Here is a 21,318-nt window from a genome sequence, read left to right as displayed (position 1 = left end):
TGTATGAAATGGCATGAAGTGTTTAAAACCGATTCAAAGAATAATTTTACGAATCGCAGAAATTTCAGTTTGTTTATAGGATGAAGGCATGCAGACGTGAAAGAGAAGACACAGACAAACCAAACGCTAGCGTTTGAGCTGTCCGCATCTCTTCTGTTTCCGTGTTGCATGGCTTACTTTCTTCTAGAATCAACATTTTTTGTTGTTTTACGCGAGCGGAAATTGTTCTGAGACTCATCTATATAAACTTCGAGTAGTATTTTATTTCCCCCGGAGGAATTGAGTGCAGCACTGTAAAGTTGCTACAAAAACTTGTTGCGGCTGTCATGCATCCACCACAGTGTTCCTGTTTGAGTAAACCCGGTGGAAGTGCCTTGTTGAGTAACAAGAGGTAGCGGCACCAACTTTCGTCGATTGTCAGATAAAAACCCTAATGGTGTTCGCTCTGATTTGAAGTTCTTTTGAAATTCTTGATCAATCTCTATAAAACTTTAGTTTATGTGTATTTGTACGCTGATTTTGAAAATGCAAATATTTTTCTACTATTATATGTCGTGTTAAGTATATCAAACATTTCATGTGCCATGTTAGGCCTGCACGAGTTACAAAGTAAGCATATCACAATAATATGAAATGGGAACTGTATGCAACATAACCAGAATGCATGTCCTAAACCCACTTAACAATAGTCATAGTATGCTGAACATTGACCAGTAAGTGTATGTCTAGCTGGTGATTCGCTCACGAGAGTTCAATATTACGTAACTTTTAACTCAAATGGGTTTAAAACGCGAGTTCGTATGTGGGCTAGTGGGTTCATGAACATTATGCCAGAACAGCGCAGTAAACTCCTTTAAAACTATTGCATACAGTTTTTATCCCTAACTATAGCGATATGTCGATTTACTTTGTAACTCCAAGTTTGGAAAGGCTTGCTCATCAAGACACATGAAATTTTTATGTGTAAAAACTGCGTTTTCTTCCAGATAATTGCATATTTGAAATCGCCACATAAGTAAACCTAAACTCAGCAAGTTTCATCAATATCGACCAAGAAGAAAAATAAACGCATTATTTGTTGCAGAGTGTCTCATTGAGTACCACGAAGTGGTCACACTGACTCTTGCCAGGGGAGTCATGTACACCACTGTCCTTAAGGACAACGGAGTCAAAGGAACGCTCCAGTGGGGGTCAGCGTTACCATGGCAAAGGGGTCACCCTGACTACCTAGAGGTACTAGCGGGAAATAAAAGGTAGTCACGTAGACTCCTGCGTTGGGAGTAACGTAGACTCTCTGCTTGTGAAGAAGGGAGTCGTTGGTCTGAAGAACGAAGGGAGTCGTTTGACACCCCAAATTGTGAAGAAGGGAGTCGTTGGTCTGAAGAACGAAGGGAGTCGTTTGACACCCCAAAAGGTCATCATATGTGTAGCGAGGCGATTACCACCCAAAGGTAGTCAGTACAGACACCCTTTTTTTTAAGAGTGTACGCATTCGCCTGAAGTGACTCGGACGTGAAAGCCATCTCGTTTTTCTTTTTCTGCTCAGTCGATTGTACTAATCGCCCTGCCCCCGGAACCTTTTTGCACCTAGCGAGGTTTTGCACTGCCTCCGGGAGCGGAAACAGTGCAAACCACATGATGACGTCACAAATTCCGACGTGATGACGTCATAGTCGTGATGACTTCATAGGGTGATGCCGTAACATGATTTTTTTTTTTGCATCACTCGTGTTGACGACGACGCCGACGGTCATTCTTCGTGTTCGATGTGGCATCTAAGGCTTTAGCCTTAATTATAATGAACGAAGCAACACAGTATAGGGCTAATCTAAAACGCAGTCGAACAAGACGCACCTATTCAAGAACGCCCGATGGTAGGCTGTCAGCGGACTTTCCCTGGAAAGACGATTTGGTACAAATAATAAACACGCTAGAAGATCTGGCGACATACGGTATAACACGTCACAGGGGTAATGACACGTACAGCAGGCACGACTCACACTATTTGGCAGCCCCATTCAGTCGCACCAGCGCTGGCTTGTTCTTGAAGAGTGCTTTGTCGACACAGTCCACACATCATTACGCCGACATGCAACGCCGTCTAGAAACGTCACGTAAGGCCTCGCAATACTAGGGGAGACTACAAGCTCGTAATGATTTCCCTGAAGCAGGTTCATATGCGACGGTCGTTCAGCTCGTTTCGTTGGCTGACAGTTTTCTACGAGGCAACAGACGGCACGGACGCAAACACGTAAAGTTAGGTCACGACATTACGGTCAACCGTCGACCAAATCTTTCAGCGGTGATCTTGAGGTATTTTGGAGTAAATTCCCATAAAGTAAGCACAATGCTCGTGTTCGCACTTCAATCTAGAGCCGTCTTTGGCCCTGCTGAGCTCGAGAACGCGGGTTCGACTCCCGACCACGGCAGCCGCATTTCGGTGGCAGTAGAATGTAATAATACCCATATACGTGGATTTAGATGCACATTAAAGAACCTCAGGCGGTGAAAATTAATCGTGCGCCCACCTCACTACGGCGTACCTCATAATCGGATTACAGTTTTAGCACGTAAAACCCCGGATATTGTTTGCCCTTGGCAAATCCCACAGCAGCCGTGACACAATCATTAATATAAAATTCATTTATTTGGTTCGCGTGCCAAAACCAGGATATGGTTATGCGGCACGCCATAGTAGAAGACTTCGGATTAATTCAGATCATCCGGGGTTCTTTTAGCGTGCACCTCAGTCTAAGTACACGGGTTGTTTAGCATAACGCTCCTATAGAGTTCCTGTATAAGCTACCTGTAGGTACCTAAATGCGTACTGTCGTTCCCTTACCGAGAAAGCGTCCATGCGGATTTCTTCAACTCCGCGCGCCCCATTGCGTCGTGGTACTCGCAAATGACACCATGCTGCACCGCACTCCGCAAGACTTGCGCCTCGAATGTGAGTCATGAACTGGGAAATTGCGCGCACGTCCACCGCCTCAGAACGCGTAGTATGCACTGAAAGCCTTCCGCATTTCGCGGAGACCCCTAGCGAAAGTGTATGGCGCGTGGGTTCCGTCTTCTTTCAGTTTGCATTCTTCGTGCGCAGCTTCCTGTACTAAAAATAATGTCCACCTAAGGCTAAGACATTTGCCTGTCCTTAATTAAGGCTGATGTTTTGTCTCATTTTTCGGTATGTCGCTTATGTATTCTTGGTCCTTTGACGTCATTTATGACGTAACATGCTCGCGAGTCACCCACAAAAGAACAAGTCGCGGGCAATCGAGCCTTTTTCTTCTCCCCCGGGTGTCAATGGTAATTCGCGCCGCCGTAGAAAGGTGACTGTGCTGCTGCCGTTGTTATTCTGTTTGTTCTCGTTTACGGAAACGAGCTCCTCCGACTGGCATTCGCTTCGAATTTTGACAAAACAAGAGCGCCGGGTGTCAATGGTAATTCGCGCCGCCGTAGAAAGGTGACTGTGCTGCTGCCGTTGTTATTCTGTTTGTTCTCGTTTACGGAAACGAGCTCCTCCGACTGGCATTCGCTTCGAATTTTGACAAAACAAGAGCGCAATGCCGTCAGTAGAGGAAGGTTGTTTTCGTGTACCCCACTGTCGCGACAGTTCGCGGGTGTCATTCCACCCGTAAAACCACTGTCGCCCACACTATTTCGTACTCTGTCGCTGCTTTTTATTGTTTCGGCTTCGACAAACGGGGATATAGTTTAAAAACTAATTGGTCTCTCATAGTTTAGCAACTACATTTGACAAATATATGCTCAGAAGATTAACATGGTCAAATATTACAACACAATTCTGAAGTGCACAAAATACAAATAAGGATAACGAGGCTTCTGTCATATCTGAGTGGCACGGCCTATGCGAGTGTTGTTTCATTTAAGTTCTTTAACAATACGACGCTAAAGTGCCTCAGTGGCTTAACGATTTAATGAAGCCGTATGCGATATATATTAGATTTCATAGTTTACGTTCCTATATTTGCATTGCTTCCTTCAGCGTTCAAAATTCAAGCTTCGGCCATATCGATACTCACAAGCCTCCCCAAAGGGTGCCACGTACACAGTGGTGACGTCCGCAGTCCGTCCGTAGCGGAACATGTATGTTACTTGTTGAACTTCTCACAAAAACCTGTAACATCTATCCTAGTCATACAGCCGCTCCAAACAAAATGTCGGCGTCGCCGTTGCCGTGATGTCCCAAAAAAGCTCACAAGGTCCCTTATGCATTCGCTTAAGATGACTCGAAGTCGAAAGCCAACTTCTTATTTTTCTTCAGTCGATGTATTCATCCTCCCGCGCCCCCCTCCGAAAGCTTCTGCACCTAACGTAGTTTTGCAGTGCCTCCAGGATCGGAGGCATTGCTAGTTTTCTGCCCCGCACCAGGTTTTACACTGCCTCCGTGATCAGAGGCAGTGCAAAGCGACGATGTCATGTGAAGACGTCATCATGTGACGTCATGAAGATGTCACAAATTTTGGCAATCTGTGATGTCACTATGACGTCATATGGTGACGTCATCACGTGATGATGATTTTTTTTCAAGCACTCCTGTCGACACCGCCGAAGCGGGACGCCGACGGTCGATTTTCGCGTTTGACGAGGCACCTACGGCTTTCGCCCTAATAAACTCCGATTTCGATGAGAATGTGCTGGGCCATGTCGTGGAGAGCGAAGGCAATAAGCATGCGAGGACAAGGCGAAAAGGACGATGGCAAAGTGCTCAGCGTTTCCGCGCGCACCCGATCAAGTCCACGCTTCACTGCAACCGGGACAGAACAGCGTCCCTCTCGTCCTCTGGACCGGCCGTGGTGTACCGCGCGGCCGAATGCACACGCGGACCGCGCACAGTACAATATACGTCCGTAGTCATCCGCTGCGCTTGCCGGGACAAAGGGCGAGCCGAAAAGACCGTTCGATTCAATAAGCACTTCAATTCCGGCACGCGTAGTGTTGCAGGTCCTGTTAGTCGTGTTTAGAAATAGAAGCACAGTTCAAACAGCGAGACCAGTGACAGCACGATGCCTTTGGTACATCACTTTGGTACATCTATATAAAGTATATAATTAATTGTTGGGGTTTAACGTCTCAAAACCAAGATATGATTATGAGGGACGCCGTAGTGGAGGGCTCCGGAAATTTCGACCACCTGGGGTTCTTTAACGTGCACCTAAATCTAAGCACACGGGCCTCAAGCATTCTCGCCTCCATCGAAAATGCGGCCGCCGCGTCCGGGATTCGATCCCACGACCTTCGGGTCAGCTGTCGAGCTTTGGTACATCTAATAATAATATCTGGGGTTTAACGTCCCAAAACCAAGATATGATTATGAGAGACGCCGTAGTGGAGGGCTCCGGAAATTTCGACCACCTGGGGTTCTTTAACGTGCACCTAAATCTAAGTACACGGGCCTCAAACATTTTCGCCTCCATCGAAAATGCAGCCGCCGCGGCCGGGATTCGATCCCGCGACCTTCGGGTCAGCAGTCGAGCGCCATAACCACTAGACCACCGTGGCGGGGCAGCTTTGGTACATCTGAAGCGCCGTTGTTAGAAGGCTTCAGCAACAGGCGTTGCATTTTGTATCTTCGGTCGGCATCTCTCACAGTACGAGGTCACCGTGACATGTCCGCCTGAGTGCTAAGTGGTTACGGTGCTCGGCTGCTGACCCGAAAGTCGCGGGATCGTTCCCGGCCACTCCGGCGGTCGCACTGGCGGCGGTCGCATTTCGATGGAGGCGAAATCCTCGAGGCACGTGTACTGTGCGATGTCAGTGAAGGTTAAAAAAATCACAGCATATCCACGGAGTGAATGATGATGAGTGGGCGAAGCTGCGGAGATTCATCGGTAAACCGTGAATCTTCCGTGAATTCTGCCCAGTACATCATCACCGACGTGAGATCGAGCGCGATTATACTAAAGGTTCGATGAGAGTTATGACGACTTACAGCTCACTTTAATTTTACATGTACGCTGTGAATTTTCATTGTTTAGAAAACCATTGCTTTAGAAAACATCTCGCGTCTTTCGTTAAGCAGCTGGCGTCTTTTCGTTTTGCTTTAGAAACATCTGGCGTCTTTTCGTTTTGCTTTTAGAAAACATCTGGCGTCTTTCGTTGGTTTATTTCATCATCAATCAACGGCGTTTTGAACAAAATTTTTATTGTTTAATCACGCACAGGAGAAATCTCACCAGGCACTACCTTGGAGGTAAACAATGACTGCTAATGGGAATGAGAGACAGAAGAAGTCGGCTTTTAGCTAACACACTTCTACTAACGTTTCCTACTGGAACATGCCAATGGCTGCTAATGGGGAAAGAGAGACAGAAGAATTCGGCTTTCAGTTCACGCGCACGCTGCGAATTTTTTATTGTTCAACAACGCACAGGAGAAATCTCCCACCGGCACCACCTTGGAGGTCAAGATCTGGTACTAGCGTTACGACTGGTTACGCACTACGAGGGACAAACGGGTGCCGCTTTAAGAAGCTTCGCCCCTAAAAAACACTGTACGGCCGAAACTTCCGAAGCTGTCCACTATACGGCGTGCCTCACAATCATTTCGTAGGTTTGCCACGTAAAACTCTAGATATTACAGACACCGCGACAGGTGTGCCTATGCAGTTCCCTACAAAAGCCAGCGCGTCGTACCAACTGTTCCGATCTTAAGCGCGCGGCATTTTTGCTACTTAGGTGTTTAATTTAGTCAGAAACGGCACATCACTCAGCAGCACGTAGGTGCGCTCAGGAAGACGTGCCAATTCGAACAGAAATAAACGAGAGGTACGCACCCTCAGTTTCTTTTTGTTTTTGCGTCCACTTGTTCATGAACACGCGCGCTGACAATGTCAAAGCGATCTTGTTTACAAACATGAATGACGTGAAGAAAAGGAAGTGCCGACGCATATGGCAACCAGAAAAGTGAGCGAATGATTGACCTGACACTTCCATCCTTCGTGTCTCACATCGTTTTGTTTGAACATATCTGCCTCGTGTAACTTTTCAAGACACTTCCTCCTCACGCCTGCGACCCCACTCTCAAGTATTAATGATGTCATCTGACGAAAATGCCACCAGCGCAGTTAATTTTTTCTTTATGTTTCCTTTGATTTGTCTGCGCAAAAGCTGCCATTTGCGATTCCGTGGCCTCGTGACGTCACCCGTCTTGCTCCTGCATGATGCAGCGTGCAGTCTAAGCACAGACTTATTTTTTTGTCACACGATGCGGGGTATGGAAGAAACGTACGCACCACTGCTCGTAAGAACGACTGGATCACATTGTAAACGACCATGGACACTCACGCATCACTAACACTTTCACATTACGCTCAATACACGAATTACGCTGAATATGCGACGCCATCATGACGCTATATAACGTGACATCACTTAGTGACGTCATCACACGACATCGTCAATTGGTCGAAGGTGAGCCGATCACGGAGGCTGTGCAAAACCAGGTAGGGTTCAGAGCTGCTTTGGGGGGGGGGGGGGGTCAATACAATCTATTGAGGAGAAGACTATGATGGCTTTCGCCTTCGAGCCGTCTTAGGCAAAAGAATAAGGAGCTGTGTGACTTTGTTTTTCCCCTCGTCCAAGGCATTCACGTTGAGGAGAAAATTTAGACGCTTAAGCATCAGAAAAAAGACGCAGCTGACGAAGATGACGGACTTTTCCTGTGCTTCGTCTCTTTTTTTTTCTGGTGGTGCTTAGGCGTCTAAATATTTCCCTCAGAGTTATGTTCCAACTAGCCCAGCAACAAGCTCTTCTAGTTACAAGTCATTCAAATTAAGATAAACAGGACCTACATGTATTCGACGATTTTGTCCCGATGGTTTTCACCTTTATACGCACAAATCGCACGACATCTCGGCGATATAAAAACAACAGGCGCCGGAAAACGGAAACGTATTTTTTTAAATACTCTAAATTCCAGCCAGGAAGTTGCCGGGACACCTGACGCTGCGCACGTTGTTATTGCTAAACATGTTACTGTTTGCAAACGTGTTTTGGTTCGGAACGCCTCAGTGCGTACAGGTAGAGCACCGCAGGAATAAAAGTTAGAACGTCAACACATAGGGATCAATGACCGACCCTCCGAGTCTCTCACTGAAGAAAAGCAAACCTCGTGCGCCGAGAAAAACACCGACACGCGAAGGGAACCGAACAATCCCCTGCCCTTCCATGGTGCTCTTTAGGCACGTGGAAAAAAGGACGACCAGCCCGCACTAGAGTGACGCTCATGCGGTTCACTTACTTCCTAATACGGATGCCCAGACACCCTCACGTGTGTATGAACGAAATAAGGGGTATTTTACGTAGGGGCGAAGCTCCTTATGCCGTGGGTCTGTCCATCCTCCGTTTGTTTATAGCGTTGTAGTAGCCACCTCTAGCTCGTGAGAAGCGCGCGTTCTGGTATGCAGTAGAAGAAGAAGACGACGTTGACGAGTGAGACTCGCCTGTGTGGCATTCTTTCTTCTTTACTGCGCGCGTTCTGGTATGCAGTAGAAGAAGAAGACGACGTTGACGAGTGACACTGTCGTGCGTGTTCGCCTGTGTGGCGTTCTTTCTTTTTTACTACGTCTCGTGTTTTCAACGACACCCGAAGACAACATTTCAGAAGTAACGCGCCATGAGGCTCCCTCTTGGCACGCTTTCTCTTTAGCTCGGAGTCGCCAGATGGAAAACAAGGCTGCGGAACGGAGGGCACGGAAGGCGGCGGCAGCGCGCGCTCGCAGGCAGAATCCTGAGGTGAGAGCCCGCGAGGCCGAAGCTGCACGTCGACGCCGCGAAGCAGATTCCGCCGTTCGAGCCCGCGAAGCCGAAGCTGCTCGACAAGCTGCACGGCTGCGGCGAGAAGACCCCGCCGTTCGAGCCCGCGAGGCCGAAGCTGCTCGACAAGCTGCACGGCTGCGGCGCGAAGACCCCGCCGTTCGAGCCCGCGAGGCCGAAGCTGCACGGCTGCGGCGCGGACCGGATCTTCAAAATGTGAAGGACCGTGAAGCGGCGAGAAAGCGCGCGTACCGGCAAGCAGAGCGAGGCTGTGCGAGCACGTGAAGTGGCTGCAAAACGCATCAGGCGGGCTCTGCCCGAAGGCGCCGACGCGCGCTTCCAGTGGGACTTCCTTGATAACAGTTTCGGCCATAGTTGCGGTGTGTGCAACAGATTGTGGTTCTCAAACAATCTAGTCACAATATCTTCCATCAAGAAGGACCACGCTCGCGCCAATGCCATCTCCGTGCTGCAGCGCGAGTTCGCTTCGCCCCACTCATCATCATTCACCACGTGGATATGCTGTGACTTTTTTCCGAGGGGCTCGTTTCGTTGTAAGACCCAACCAAACGAATCCAACAGACGCTGGCTAAGACTCCCAGGGATAACACGAGCAGAAATACCCAACGAAGTGAACGGGAAGCGTCTTCCGTCGTAGCACAATTGGTGGAGCATCAGACGCGTTATTCGAAGGCTGCGGGTTCGGATACCACCATAGGCGTGCGCACAGGGGGCAGGGGGGCGGCCGCCCCCCCTAGTCACCCATGACGGGGGGGGGCGCAAAATCTGCCCTATATCTTGAGCCCCCTAGTCACCTAAAAGGGCGGAGGGGGCGCGAAATCTGCCTCGTACATTGACTCAGTCAATAAATGGGGGGCTGAACCTTCGCCCCCTCACCCTGATGGGGAACCCTGCGCACGCCTATGGATACCACCGACGGGGAGGGTGATTTTTCGACCATATTAATTCATTTCAATTTACGTCATAATTGCTAAGCTACAGTTAAAGACAAATGTTAATGTCACGTAGCTGTGCTTTCCTTGGCCTAATTCTCGGTTAGATTCCCTTGGTTAAATCTCGGATGTACATAGATAGATATAGATAGATATAGATGTCTATACAGCAAACTACTTACACGGCTGAATTGCACGGGACACTCCTTGCCGAGAGAAGTGGGCTTATATTAAAGAAGAGCCCGAGAGGCCGGCTCTGCGCGTTACGTACGAGGTTTCCTTTGAATTACAGTTCCGAAAAAAAAAGCAACACATTTCCCAAAGCACGTATCTCGGCGATACTCCAGGCCTGAAGCAACAGTCGAAAAAAGAAGCCCTTTGTTTTGTCAAAGCGGCTGAACATTCGTTTCACTAGTAATGCTGCTCCTTACAAAACCCTATGCGCAATTCTGCTGTGCAGACGGTCAGAAGCTCGCGACCTTTAAATATCTACCGAGTGCATTGTAATAAACGAGCGCTGCCAAATTTCCCTCCTCCTTTTTCATTCTGACGTGGGTCACTCGCAGCGCGCCGACGCAACGCCAGCCTTTCTTCAGGACGTTGAATGACTCACAGGTATAGGAAAGCCCTCGTTGCAGCTTTGAAGCTCATGATTGCTGTCAGTGCGCGTAACATATAGACGTTTCATTGTCCCTTTTCGAACCCTGAATGTGAAAAACGCAGGGCAATACTTACATTGAAAGAACATAGCTGATCCCTCCGTCATAGGAATCGGCATAACACGAAAGTGAAATGTGTCTTCACAGAAGTAGTGCTTATTGTGTAGTGATATATGAGAGCTTGTACAATGTATATTCGTGTTGGGCAGCTACAGCACCGTTTGACGTGGATGCACCTATGTTGACGGCATGTCTCTATCGCGACGACTAACGCCCATGATCATGATTAAACCGTTGTGGTAGCTGACGTTGTGGACATATATTTGGACACAGCGAATCGTGAACCAACAAGCTCATAATCAACACTGGTAGCCGGTATGCACTTCTTCAAAGCGTCGTCAATTAAGGAGAGAAACGACACAGTGTGCGCTTTCTAGCAATGGGTGACCGACGCCTGCGCTCATGTATACACTACCACACACTGCGCTTCAGCAACACGGGAGGTAGATTTCGTAACCTGTCTCGCAGGCGCTGGTCTCGCTCCACCATAAGGCACGACATTCGCCCGTCGAAATCGCGTCCTTTCTGCAACGCCTATTGCAGCAGTTTTGTTAGTCGGTGCTCTCACAACCGAAGCAGTCGGCGGCGGAGAAATCCCGTTAGTGCATGTGGAAGGTGCACTACTACGATGAGCCGACGCACGCTAACACGAAGCGAAAGGCAAAGAACGTAACCAACGTAACGACGTAACTGCGTGAAGGGTGCCTCGGCGACGCCAGCGCGGCCAGTGTACCTCGCTGGTATCGAGACGCTTTAACCATGACCTCCGATATCGCGCGCAATCTCGGAGTAAGCGCTAGTAAGTGTCGATCGTGAAGCATTACTTCTTTTCACCTCTCATAGACGGCGGCACGGCCCCGCTCCGCCCCGCCTACCTACACCGCCAACAGTGACCATCGTGCGAAAGAGAGAATGTGTGAAAGATATAAGGCGCGTTCCCTGCCGAGTTAGCTCAGTCGGTAGGGCGTCGGGCGCTTGCCGTCGCGGCCGCAAGGTCGTGGGTTCGATTTCCAGTGGGGGATCTTTTTCTTGGTTTTTTTCCTTCTCACCCGCTGGCGTCCATTTTATCAACGTCATATCCGTGACGGATGTACTTGGTGCACCCCGGCATAAAACACTTTCGTGTTAAAAAAAACGAAGACGAGAAACACTTACAGAAAATGCAGACATATAATACGCGCATACCCCTCCCCATCCGAACTTATTCCTACACTATAGTCGGACACAACTTTAGAAGTCATCGGCATTTCCTCCCCAAAGGCGGATGAACACAAGCCAGCACTAATGGGTGCGCATACGGGACTGACGTCATGAAGCGGGACGGCCGGTGGCTCCGCCTTCAGAGAACATCGGCGCGTGCACGAGCGGGACTATTTCTTTAGTCGCGGAGGCGATCGGCTGCCGCGCTTCGGTCGTCTGGGTAGGGCCTCTCCTGACTTCTTTTATCCGACTATAGGCAAATGCACCCTGCGCGTATCGTTGTGTCTCCATTCCTATTTTCCCAGTGAGTGCGTATGCACAAATGCATTCTAAAAGGAAAAATACGTTCTTTGTGCGCAAAACGTTTCAGAAAAGAAGACAGATAGGACGTGCGCATGTGCATGCTTGAGCGAGCGGGTACGTACGGGGTATACGGGTGTGTGTACGTGCGTGCGTTTGTTAATGCTGCACGTATTTATTTTAACAGCGAAACTGTCTTCAGTCGACGCTTCGCCGTTGTCGTTACGCAGCTCGGCGAAAGGAACTTGCCGTTGCGGAGAAGGCGGCCAATGAGAGGCCGCGTTCGGTGCGAGGAGAAGAGGCGGTAACCAATGCGAGGCCGCGGTGGGCGCGAGGAGGAGAGCCCCGGTGGAGACGAGGCGACTGGCCGCGGGTATAAGAGCAGGGGTTCGTGTGCGCCGCTCCCTTTCCAAAGATGGGCAAGATTTTTCGTACGCCCGAGGAAGAGGCCGTTCGTCGCGAGCGGCAGCGGGAGTTAGCACGACAGCGTTGCGCTGTTTCGACAGCTTTAACTGCGTGGAACTGGAATTTATTTATTTAAAACATGGTGCAGTCCAAAGACCAAGCAGGGAACAGAAGTGAGGGGGAGGAGGGGGTGGCAATTCCTGCGCTGTATAGAGTCCCTTCGGAACTTCCTGACAAATACAGAACACAAACCATGTCAGGCTAGCTTACTTATTTTAACGTCATGAAGCCTACAGTGAAAAACCGGTGACGCGGCTTACTTTTCTTTTTCGAGTTTGATACTGCTCGTAAGTGAAGTCAGCACACATCGAACGTGTACCCTAAGTGACACAAAAATTTTGTCAGTCACAGCTACGTGAATGACGCACAACGTCCGACGTGTGACACCGCACAGCGAGAATTCAAAACATATAAAGAGCTTCGGGTGAATGATTGAAGGCAGAAAAGAAACGTACGCTCTCCGGAACGTCATGTTCTGTAAAATGAAACTGACACATAATCGAGTGCGTTCAGGACGACCACATGCCTACAACGGATTTGTTCTTTTTTTTGTTCTTTTTTGTTGAGAGGTACTATCTGTTCCGTTGTTGTTGTTGTTGTTGTTGTTGTTGTTGTTGTTGTTGTTGTCGTCGTCGTCGTCGTCGTCGTTGTTGTTGTTGTTGTTGTTGTTGTTGTTGTTGCTGTTGTCGTTGTTGAACGAAAGAAGAAGAATGGATCAAGGGGCCAACCAGTTTTCCTTCTGTTTCTTCATAACAAGAATAGAGGCCCCTTGACACATTCCTCTTCACGATATCATAATGAGTTACGCTGTATTGGGACACTCCGGGTTGATTTTGACTACCAGGTTTTTTTTTAATTTATTTATATATGAAAAAAGGATGGGAAGGCAAGGTAGGCTACGTTAGAGCTGGCTACCGCAACAACATGACAGTAGTATTGAAGAGACACAGAAAAACAAGAAAAACTAGAACGAGTAAAGTAATAAAAAAAATTTAAAAAAAAACGGAAAACATAATCAGAAGCACTGTGTACATGTACGATATGTGGCGTATGAAGAATTAGCAGAGTCTAAAGGCATAGTCCAGTACATAGAGGGGTGGTCACACAGCTTACCGCGGATAGAGTTCGTACAGATAGTTTTCTATGCACTCACGCATATCATGACTTTGAGGTATGTTAATCAAAAACATACTACTACGAAGGGGAGCAATAATGAAAACTATAAACATCTTATTAAGCCTTTGTCCATTCAAAAATCACGAAGCGCGCTCACTGCACGTCTTAAATTGTCAGGATGTGGCCGCGGCCCAAGCACTTTGTCAATTCTGAGTGGTCGCCTATCGAGGACGTTCAACCGATTACTCAGTTGAGCGCGTTGTTCTCCGCATTTGATTATAACGTGCACTTAAATCTAAGTACACAGGTTTTTTTTTTTTTCTTACCGTACACTTTACTGTATGTATTACACATTTTCTTACTAAATACAGCATGCATTACTGTATGACACACTCTCTTTTATTTCCATATTATTTCAAAGTGTCTAATGTTTTAGGCTATCGTGTACCTGTATTGTAACACAGCGGACAGGGCTTAGTCAAGCTGCAGTAATTCAGCTTCTTCCCGCGACCCCATTTCTCTTTGCTGAGATGAAATAAAGTTTGATTTCATTTGATTGGATTTGATTGTATTGAAGTGCTGCCAGCGAGTGATAAATATCTTTTTTTAAATAATCGAAAGACCACAGAGGCCCGGGGCTTTGAGGTTCGCTTATGCAGGAAGGTTCCCTGCAGGCGCTCCGGGAGAGCCGGAGAGGTTGTTCGCTGAAAGGGGGGGCAACCTATACTCTCATTCTGCAGGCGCACGCGTTTCGTTGTCGTGACTTGAGCCATCTGTGCGAGCTTACGTCTCTGTGTGCACGACGAGGTTCTGCCGCGGCGCCGACGACGCAGAAAAAAACTTGCGCTCGGAAGCGATCGCGAAAGATATTCCTTTCGTGCGCGCGCTGCCTACATGTGACGTAGCGGCTCTTTCCTTCTCTTGGAACTATATACTTTGTTATATACGCACACTACGCATGCACAGTGTACAGATTGGATCAACGCAGCTTCCCGCCACGTTTTTCACCTATAATAATAATAATAATAATAATAATAATAATAATAATAATAATAATAATAATGTCTGGGGTTTAACGTCCCAAAACCACGATATGATTATGAGAGACGCCGTAGTGGAGGGCTCCGGAAATTTCGACCACCTGGGGTTCTTTAACGTGCACCTAAATCTAAGCACACGGGCCTCAAACATTTTCGCCTCCATCGAAAATGCAGCCGCCGCGGCCGGGATTCGATCCCGCGACCTTCGGGTCAGCAGTCGAGCGCCATAACCATTAGACCACCGTGGCGGGGCCCACGTTTTTCACCTATATAGTCGGTTAGAACGTAATAAATGTAAGCCCCGCCCACAGCCATCACTGCGCCACCTAGAGAAAATTTGCACAGATGCCCTATCCAATTGCACTTGCTCATTTCCGTGACGTCAAGCGGGTTACGCGTAGTTAAGGCGCATGATTTTCCCATACAGACACATGTTCGTGTCGCTGGTTTTCGGTCGAAAAACTTGAACTTCCAGGCCATCTTCAGCGAAGATTCCGACATCACTGCTCGGGGAAATGTAGTGTTTTAAGTAGGGACGACCAACCTTTAACTACTAATATCATATGTGTAGTAATTTCCACAGCGGCGAAGAAACAGTTATGGTTACAAGGGAAACCACCTAGCACGACTCTCTTGCACAGGCGAGTGGCAGGCGTGCCGCAGTTCCGTAGGCGGAGCTTGTATTTATTCGTAGGGTGTAACCATCTATGGCAGCCAAACATCGCTCGACACCGCTCCACAGTAAGGAGTCGAAAGTTAACTCCCTAGCATCTCTAGCGACCGAGGCCAAAGTTTACTGTGATCCCGCATATCATTCCTATCGTTTTATCACGGACATTGGTAATATATTTAGTGACACCTTATTAACTTGACAGTGGAGCGAAGGCTGCGGAGGCGGGGCTTCCGCACATTCGTGTTGCTCCGCAAGTAGTATACGGCAGCATGTGGCCGATATCGGTTTTGCTCGCCCGCATCGTTAACGCGTTTGGAAAATTATATACACGAAAAATGTGAATGGGAGAAACATTTCGATCGTTCAGTGTACATTTTAGTATCATATTACGAGTATAATTTTCTTGGAGAACTAAACAGCGCGTTTGCGGTCGTACACTGACCAACTACGTCATGGACGCTATGTTTACTCTGGAAAACGGGCGTGCTGAAAAGGTGGCGCTGTTTAAGAAATGGGAAAAGAAGGAAGGCATTCTTGCAAATTGAACAATAACTGTATTTTACTTGCGACTTCCCGGAATCGTTTGAGTCTCATAAAAGATAAAGCAGCGTTTACTTCAGCAAGGCTAATGAGAAAATTATCAGTAAACTTAAGTACTATACTCTTTGGAGCGGCAGCAGGCATGCGCTTCGGTTGTGTAGTTTCCACAGTGTCGTCAAGAAAGTTGTCGCCGAGTATAAGAAGCTTCGCCATTCGGCACGCGTGCTCTCATTAGCCGAGTCGAATGCCGCTCATAGGACTGCGCAGACTTCCCGGAACACCAGGTGGTCGAAATTTCCAGAGCCCTCCACTATACCCGCGTGCCTCATAATCATATCGTGGTTTTGGCGCGTAAAACCCTAAATATTATTATGATTATTCCTGGAAATCCGACCTCTCGTGCGACCTGCACGTGCGAGATGTTGGCATGTTGTCACATCCACGAGAGCTTATTTTGCACTAGCAAGCATGGCTGACAGTTCTGTATGTCTGCAGCAGCAAGGAGGACATAAACACTCTAACTTACGACAAGACTGAAGCTTAGGACTTGTTGCTTGTACTTCATATTAGGACGGAAGCGCACCCACACAAAGGCAAGGTCAGGCAAGACCACGAAGACACAGCCACAGGCGTGCGCAGGGTTCCCCTCATCAGGGGGGGGGGGGGTGAGGAGGGGGGGACGGGGACGGTTTATCACAGCGCCTCCCCTCCCTGCTAAGTCAATGTATGGGACAGACTTTGCCCCCCCCCCCCCTCCATTCCGTTCTTAGGTGCCCCCATTGCTCCATGCGCATGCACGCCTATCGAAACAGCGATGTTTTCGTAGTCGAGTACGATTGCACCGTAATCGATGCAATCGACTCATTATGTCGAAGTAATTTATTGAGTGTCCCGTGGGAGCATCGACTTTCGCCTGCGCTCTCCTAAGCGTTGCCAAGAGGAACTGTGGCTTCTTCAAGCGAAGCTTGTTTTGAGTTACAAAATTCGGTGGCGGCGGCGGCGACTTTGTACACTACGGAGTGCCTCATAATCATATCAGGGTCTTGGCACGTAGAGCCTCACAAATTATTAGGAGCTGGCTCGCCACGTTCTTAAGCTGGCGCAAAGTCCCGCGCCGTAAGCGTAACCTTAGTTCCAGAGGCGACCGCTACAGGCGCACCTAGCGCGAAAGAGAAGTAAGTCTTCTTCATCTTGTTCTTCGAGCGCGTTCATGGTGATATTAACGCAGGCAAAACCACATATAGCCCAGCCAACTGTAGCATGCGCACACTCGCGCTAAAAAAAAAAGTCTTCTTCCTCTTGTTCATCGAGCGCCTTGATGATGACATTAACGCAGGCAAAACCACATATAGCATAGCCAACTGATGCATGCGCACGCTCGCGCGAAGGTGAAGTCTTCTTCCCCTTGTCCTTCGAAGAGCCTTGATGATGATAATAACGCCGGCAAAACCACATATAGCATAGCCAACTGTAGCATGCGTCACTCGCTCCACTCCGGCAGTGCGCTTCGATACTAATTACATGAACGAAGAAGACAAGGCGGCGGAGATGAGGGCTCGCAAGGCCGCAGGATCGCGGGCTCGCCGCCAAGACCCTGCGGTGAGAGCTCGCGAGGCCGCAGAGAGACGTCAGCGTCGTGCGGACCCCGAGATACAAGCCCGCGCGAAGCCGATGCAAAGCGGAAGCGGCGGCAAGAGAACCTCGAAAAGGTATGGGCGCGGGATGCAGCGGCCAAGCGCCGAAAGCGGTCGCTACCTGCCTGAAGTTGGTGGTGCCGACGCACGCTTCAAGCGCGATTTCCTCGACCACACGTTCAGCCACAGATGCAAGGTCTGCGACCGCTTGTGGTTCGACAACAACCTGACCGCAATCGTTACTATAAGAACGTGTGACATCTTTATATGACAGCAGAGGAATTGTACGGAGCATTCACGGTTTCCCCGATTACCTCCGGGCCAGCTCCTCAATAATCATTCACTTCGTGGATACGGCGTGATTTTATATAACTCTCTCGATCTTTGTCGTTAACCATGCCCGAGAACCCGCAAGCTCGGAGCTACACAGTAGTTGTAGTTAAACGAACGTCGGCCTCCAAAGAGCGAGGTACTGTGTCCGACTGCCAGTGCTGCCGTGCGCCTACTGGCTCTTCTTATAGTGATAAAGGTACCCCGCCCTGGCGCTCGAACAGGTTACTTATCTCCAGCAGATCGCTTCTGTGTGAGCTATTTCAAATTAAGTGTTATCGGTGTTCGTCGCCCGTGCAGTTCGGAGCGCTGTGCTTCAGCCTTCTGGAGAAGCGTAGTGATCTCCACAAGGTGGGAAACCTGGGGTAGAACGGTGATAATTCATTTTTGATAGTTCACAGCGCTAAATGGACGAGGAGGAAGTATGAAGAAGGTGACGACGCGAGCGCTGACTCACAACTGAAGTTTATTGACAGAAACGACATGAATAAATAACGATACAAAGACCAACAACGCCTCAGCGGGCGACTGCGCTTGCGCAGCAGAGTCATCCAAGTGGTGTACACATGCCAGAACACGTGGATTCCACGCATGCGTCCGAAAAACAAACAAACAAATAAAACTGAAAAAGGTGCAAAGAAGCCTTTTTCCCGCGTTAATCGGGGTGACAATCTCAAAGTTAAAAATTGCAGCTCTTTCGCCCTGAGCGAAAAAGAGCAGCGATTGTTTTTTTTTTATTGTTTATTCGTTTTCTAGGCGCACGTGTGTAGTCCACGTGTTCTGGCATGTTCACGTCACTTGGATGACTCTGCCGCACACGTGCAGTAGCCCCGCTGAGGCGTCTTTGACCTTTGTATTGTATTTATCCGTGCCGTTTCTTTCAATAAACCTCAGTTGTGAGTCAGCGCTCGTGTCGTCGCCTTCTTCGTACTTTGTCCTCGTCGTCCCCTTAGCGCTGTGAACTACAAAAAAATGTACTAATCTCCGTAGAGATGTTAAGAATCACCCACCGCGGTGGTCTAGTGGTTATGGTGGTCGACTGCTGACCCGATTGCCGCGGGATCCAATCCCGGCCGCGGCGACCGCATTTCCGATGGAGACTTGAATGCTTGAGGCCCCTGTACTTAGACTTAGGTGCATGTTAAAGAACCTCAGGTGGTCGAAATTTCCGGCGCCCTCGACTACGGCGTCCCTCATAATCATATCCCGGCTTTGGGACGTTAAACCCCAACAATTATTATTGCGGAGATATGAAGAATATATGAGGAATCCCCAACTGTTACGCCGCAAATGATCGTCGACTTCTACGCTATACGGTTGGACACAAAAAACGACGCAGCCGGGCTCGATCGGCCCATCGGTTTCAAGAATGAAATGACATGTCCAGCAAAGAGCGCTGAACACATGCGCGAGTCCTGTACCGGCAAAACACATTTCGCAACGAACGCGAGGCGCTAGCCCACAGTTGGCCGCGTAGGAATGCCGGCAACGTCAGAGCGACGGGTCAGGCAGGCGCGACATGGCGCAAGTAACGGCACGTCAATCTATCGCGGACTACCGGCCGCCTCGCCCTGTTAAAGGTCCCTAACCTGAGATAATAAATGTATACGACGTACAGTTAGCACAATATGCACTCTGGCTCTACAGAGGCAAAGCATACGAACTCGGTGAAACACTGCGACCGCAACGTTATTCAGCGAGTCGCGTTGTTCGTGCAGCCACGGAAGAAGTGCGGGCCGTTCCTCGTGCGATTAACGGGTAACGCAACAGCAAGGTCCTCGGTTTGCAAGGACGGAAGCGTAGGAAAACGCTGGCGAAAAAAAAACAACAACAAAGAAAGAACTCACAGGGTCCCTTATGTATTCGCCTGAGACAATTCGAAGGCGTCATCTTTTTTTTTTTTTTTTCCTCAGTCCGAAAGTTTCTGCACCTCACCTGGTTTTGCACTGCCTCCGTGATCGGCACACCCTCGACTAAGCGACGATGTGATGTGACGACGTCATGATGTGACGTCACGTCATGGGACGTCATGCTGACGTGGCGTCACAAATTTTGGCGAGCTGGGACGTCGTGATGACGCCGCATGGTGGCGTCATCACGTGATAATAATAATAATGATAATAATAATTATTATTATTATTATTATAGTAGTAGTAGTAGTAGTAGTAGTAGTAGTAGTAGTAGTAGTAGTAGTAGTAGTAGTAGTAGTAGTAGTAGTATTTGAACCACTCGTGTTGATGCCACCGACGCCGACTCTCAATATTTGCATTTGACGATCGAGGCATATAAGGTTTCCGCCTTTAAAAAAAAACTGAATAAAAAGCGAAAGCCAAGTAAAGACGCCTTTGACTGAATTCCGAACGCGCGCTCCGCCGCTTATATACACACCGCCCGCGTTCGATCGAGAGGAGGGAGGAAGGGAGAGGAGAGGCTTGCTGCCGGCACGAGATGAGCCGAGCATGCGCAGTGGGGGTGTGGACGGCGGCCGACGCCACAGGTGCGACTAAGAAATGCTCCGCATTTAAAAAAGCAACTGACATGACTGCGGCTGCAAATAGAGAGCGCATCACCACCTTGCCTACACGTTGATGAAGGTTGCTCTGTGTTTTTTCATCGTCTTATTTTGTTGTTGTTTTCCGGTGCACACGTGTTAGCGATCTCGGCGTTGTCTCATTAAATGAACAGTTGTCAGTACCGCTTCGTGTTGTCCACTTTCTGCGACCCGCGTGTCTTTAGCGGTCATTTTTCCTAATCGTGAAAAGCCCACTGACCTACACCCGCACTCTTCTAAGCTACATGTCAACCTGACGGTTGCATGAAACGTTTTTGCGACGCACTTCTGGCGTATATATAAGTAGGCGTGAGCCCATCTACACAGAGGTATTGTATCACTTCGCTGTTGCGTATACGACTGCCTATTTAGCGAATAAATTTGTAATTATGGAGGCTCTCATGTCAAAACCAAGGTATGATTATGAGGCGCACCGTACTGGAGGACTGCGGATTGACTTTCACCTCCTGAAGTTCTGTAACGTGCACCTAAATCTATGCAGGCGGGTGTCCTGGCACTTTGCCTCCACGAAAATGCGGCCGCCGTAGCCTAGAAAAAAAAAAGTTGCTATTTACACTATTTACGGATCGAAGTAAGACAGTGGGAGCGCGTGGCCGCTGGTACAAGACGCGACAGACGAAAACTGGTGTACGTATTAATTTAATGTTTTTCAGGGTCACAGCGACGTCATAAACAAATGATTGCCATTAAAGTTTGTAGACGTCAGCGATCATACTGGTACTCGTAATTATACGGCGCTTGCACGAGTGCGCGATTAAGGGACAAAATCTGCAGTGTCCCTTAACACATATTAGCGCACATAGCACATATTAATAACGTGTGCTACGTCACATATTACTAATATTGTGACGTAGTAGTTAACACGCGTTTAATACACCCCGAAGACCTGGCGAAACGATTACGCTCGAGGCGCAGAACGATCTCAAGATGAGTACCCTCAAGCGATGAAGACGAAGAACCCAGCAATGTGACGATGATCGTGTACAGATGATGAAGTGC

The 21,318-nt window shown here is 48.6% G+C and overlaps 1 protein-coding gene across 1 annotated transcript in view; it reads right to left on the bottom strand.

Moving 5' to 3' along the window:
- Window positions 1–1,823: 1,823 nt before the first annotated feature.
- LOC119405406 (ras and EF-hand domain-containing protein) overlaps window positions 1,824–21,318 on the bottom strand; it is a 39,908-nt gene continuing 20,413 nt past the window's right edge. Inside the window, exon 3 of the mRNA XM_037672246.1 lies at window positions 1,824–1,896. Coding sequence (XP_037528174.1) covers window positions 1,824–1,896 — 73 coding nt within the window. The remainder of the gene's footprint in view (window positions 1,897–21,318) is intronic.

This window comes from Rhipicephalus sanguineus, chromosome 9, assembly GCF_013339695.2.
Source record: "Rhipicephalus sanguineus isolate Rsan-2018 chromosome 9, BIME_Rsan_1.4, whole genome shotgun sequence".
Classification (NCBI taxonomy): Eukaryota; Metazoa; Arthropoda; class Arachnida; order Ixodida; family Ixodidae; genus Rhipicephalus; species Rhipicephalus sanguineus.
This window is presented reverse-complemented; position numbering and strand designations above follow the sequence as displayed.